General features: G+C 67.5%; 1 protein-coding gene across 1 annotated transcript in view; it reads left to right on the top strand.

The window, feature by feature from the left end:
- Positions 1 to 2,940, top strand: part of UNKL (unk like zinc finger) — a 33,157-nt gene that overhangs the window by 28,241 nt on the left and 1,976 nt on the right. Inside the window, exons 7-10 of the mRNA XM_029947948.1 lie at positions 1,072 to 1,164; positions 1,453 to 1,665; positions 2,181 to 2,383; positions 2,481 to 2,738. Coding sequence (XP_029803808.1) covers positions 1,072 to 1,164; positions 1,453 to 1,665; positions 2,181 to 2,383; positions 2,481 to 2,738 — 767 coding nt within the window. The remainder of the gene's footprint in view (positions 1 to 1,071; positions 1,165 to 1,452; positions 1,666 to 2,180; positions 2,384 to 2,480; positions 2,739 to 2,940) is intronic.

Genomic DNA, 2,940 nt, shown 5'->3' with positions numbered 1-2,940 from the left:
CCCCCCCCCCCCCCATCTGTGAGCACGACCATGAATGCAGGCTCTGCAGGTGCAGTTGTGGTAAAGTGCGGGTGTCGGGATGGGCCCTGACCCAGCGTGACACGAGTCTGAATAAGAAAGTGCTCCCGCGCTCCGGGAACTTGGGCCTCCAGGTGGCCACGCAGCACCAGTGTCGGGTGAGGGGCTGTCCCTGTGGTCGGCTCAGTGGGCCTCTCGGGCTGAGTGGTGCCCAGCAGCCCTAGGGACAGGGATGGGACGGTGCAGTTGGGGTCACCCGCAGGGGCGCACGTCAAGTCTGCACCACATGTGTCCCCTGTGAACCTGCGTGGGTCTGGGGCGTTCTTCGGAAGTCACATGGCTCGCCACCGCCCCGTGCCCCCTGGTAATAATTATGGTAAATGCCCCTCGTTTTAAAAAGTGGTAGGTTCTCCACAGTCACTGGTGGGTTCAGCCTGGACTCCCGGATCGTACGTGGTCGTTTGAAGCAGGCGTGGCTTCCGGCTGCTTCTGGGGCGTGGCCAGGAGTCTGGGCCCCGCCCAAGTTCACGGGGCTTTGACACTTTATACTAGGGATGTGGGGGCAGGGCGGAGGCAGAAGGCTCTGGAGCCTGGCCCAGGGACGCGGAGCATGCAGGCGGGCAGGCCCCGGGCAGGGCTCGGCCACACAGGAAAGGCCCACCTGCCCCTGGGACGGGCGCTGGCTGCAGGCGAGCTTGTGCCTTCTGCTCCGCCGGCGCGCGTCCTGAGGTGGGAACTAGCAGGCCTTCCCCGCCCTGGCTGGACGCGTGCCTGTCCAGGTCCTACGGCCGCTCAGCTGCTGGAACGCGGAAGCTTTGGGGGCTGGTGGGCCTCCCCTCAGCAGCCTGGAGCCGGGGCAGGGTCAGGTGGGGGCCCTGCTTGCAGGAGAGGGTTTACGAGGAAATCTTTGGGAGTGGGAGCTCCAGGGGGCCCCACTTTTTGCGTTCCTCTGCTAACAGACGGCCCCGGGCCCCAGAAAGCGTGCTGGCGCCTTGGCCCCCCTCTGCTGGGGCTCTGGTGTCGCGCCTCGGTTACACGTGTTTCATTCCCCAGGTTGTGCTCTGGATCTCCATCCTGGTGACGTCAGCCTTGCGCCCCTAGACACAGAGCCAGAGGAGCATGACCTGGGTGACCTGGGACCAGCAGGTGGGGATGGTGATGCCCTGCTGTCCTCAGGGGCGTGCTGGGGCGGCCGGGTTTTTTCCTCTGTGGAGCCCTTCGGAGGTCCTTGGATGGGGCCCCATCTCTGCAGCCCCCGCCTGGGCGCACATACATCTCCCCCCAAACGTCTGCTCATCTGCTGCGGAAACCATGCCCGGGGGTCCCCAAAGTCCCGGACCAGCATGCCGGTGGGCGGTCACCCCCAGCTTGGAAGCCTGGCGCCATGTCTGGGGGTCAGCGCCTTCTCCTGACTCAGCCCCTCCCATCGTGCAGGTCCGCGGTCGCCGGGGGGCTCCGCCCCCGTCAGCACCCCAGGCCGCCCGCCCTGCCCCCCGTCCCTGCTGTCATCCTCGCTGCCCTCCTCCCCGCTCAGCTCACTGGCGGGGCCGCTCGTCTGCTCGGCCATGACGCCCCCCCAGCAGCCGCCGTCCCTGAAGTCAGAGCCCGGCGCGCTGGGCCCCTCAGCGGCCTCCTACAGCTCCTTAGGTGAGCCCGGCCGGCGGGGGCGCTTGTGCAGTCTGCGCGTTTGCTGGCGGTGCCTGAGGGAACGGAGCCCTGGCCTGTGTGTGGCTGGGACCCCGAGACAGCACACGGTGGCCCCGCTGTCACTCGTGTGCAGTGGAGGGCCTCAGGGTGGGGACGCCACTGGGGACCCAGCACAGACGGGCAGAGCCCGCGAAGTTTTTCCCTGGAAAACGTTACCTCGTATATAATTCGTTACGTTTTAAAGTATTTTAAGTATCATTTTAATTTCTAATGGCACGAACGAGGATCAGTAGGTGTCACCCCAAGCTCCCTGGGGTCCTCAAGATGCGGAGGCGGAACAGGTTCCGGGGACCGGAGTTGGTGCCGCTGCGGCGACACTGCCCCGTCCCCGCCCTCCTCGGTTTCAAACCCCGCAAGCCGCGGGACCAGGGCAGACGCGGGTCCTTGTCCACCGCACCGCAAAGGCTGCTGGGAGAGACGCCCGCGCGTGACCTCTCCGTCCCCTCCACACTCAGGCTTGAATGGTGTCCCCGGGAGCATCTGGGACTTTGTCTCCGGCAGCTTCTCTCCCAGCCCGTCCCCCATCCTCAATACCGGCCCTGCCCCCGCCTCAAGTGCCAGCCCGAACAGCACGGAGCTAGCCCGGGTCAGGCGGCAGCTGGACGAGGCCAAGAGGAAGATCAGGCGGTGGGAGGAGTCCTGGCAGCAGGTGAAGCAGGTGAGGCGGGGCCGCGGGGCCTGGGCGGGAGGGGGGCAGGCGCCCCGGGGCTCCCTCCCTCCGCACCGCAGCTGCAGCGCAGCCCCCTGGCTTTCAGGCCTGCGACGCGTGGCAGCGGGAGGCCAAGGAGGCCAAGGAGCGGGCGCGGGCGGCCGACAGCGCGCGGCAGCAGGCGCTGCAGAAGAAGGAGGAGGTGGAGGCCCGCTTCCGGAGGCTGCAGGAGGAGCTGGAGGGCCGCGGGCAGGGCCCCGCGCTCCCGGGCCTGCAGCGCTGTGCCGACCTGGGCGCCGTCCCGCTCCCCAAGCTGCACTCACTGCAGAGCCGCCTGCGCCTGGATCTGGAGGCCGTGGACGGGGTGAGTCCGGTGCCGAGCGTGCCCTGCCCTGGGGACCGGGGTCGCCCTCCAGAGTCACTGCCGCGGGTTTCCCGGCTTCCATGCTGGTCTTTTCTGCCCTCAGCTGCAAATCCCTTTTGTGTCGGGAGCTTCTGTTAAAACTTAGGGCTTCTGGAGCCGTGTCTCTCCCAGGCTCTCCCCCTCCGCTGGCCTGAGGCGCGGT

This window comes from Suricata suricatta, chromosome 8 (assembly GCF_006229205.1).
Source record: "Suricata suricatta isolate VVHF042 chromosome 8, meerkat_22Aug2017_6uvM2_HiC, whole genome shotgun sequence".
Lineage (NCBI taxonomy): Eukaryota > Metazoa > Chordata > Mammalia > Carnivora > Herpestidae > Suricata > Suricata suricatta.
Note: the sequence above shows the minus strand (reverse complement) of the source record. Positions and strands in the feature narration are given on the sequence as shown.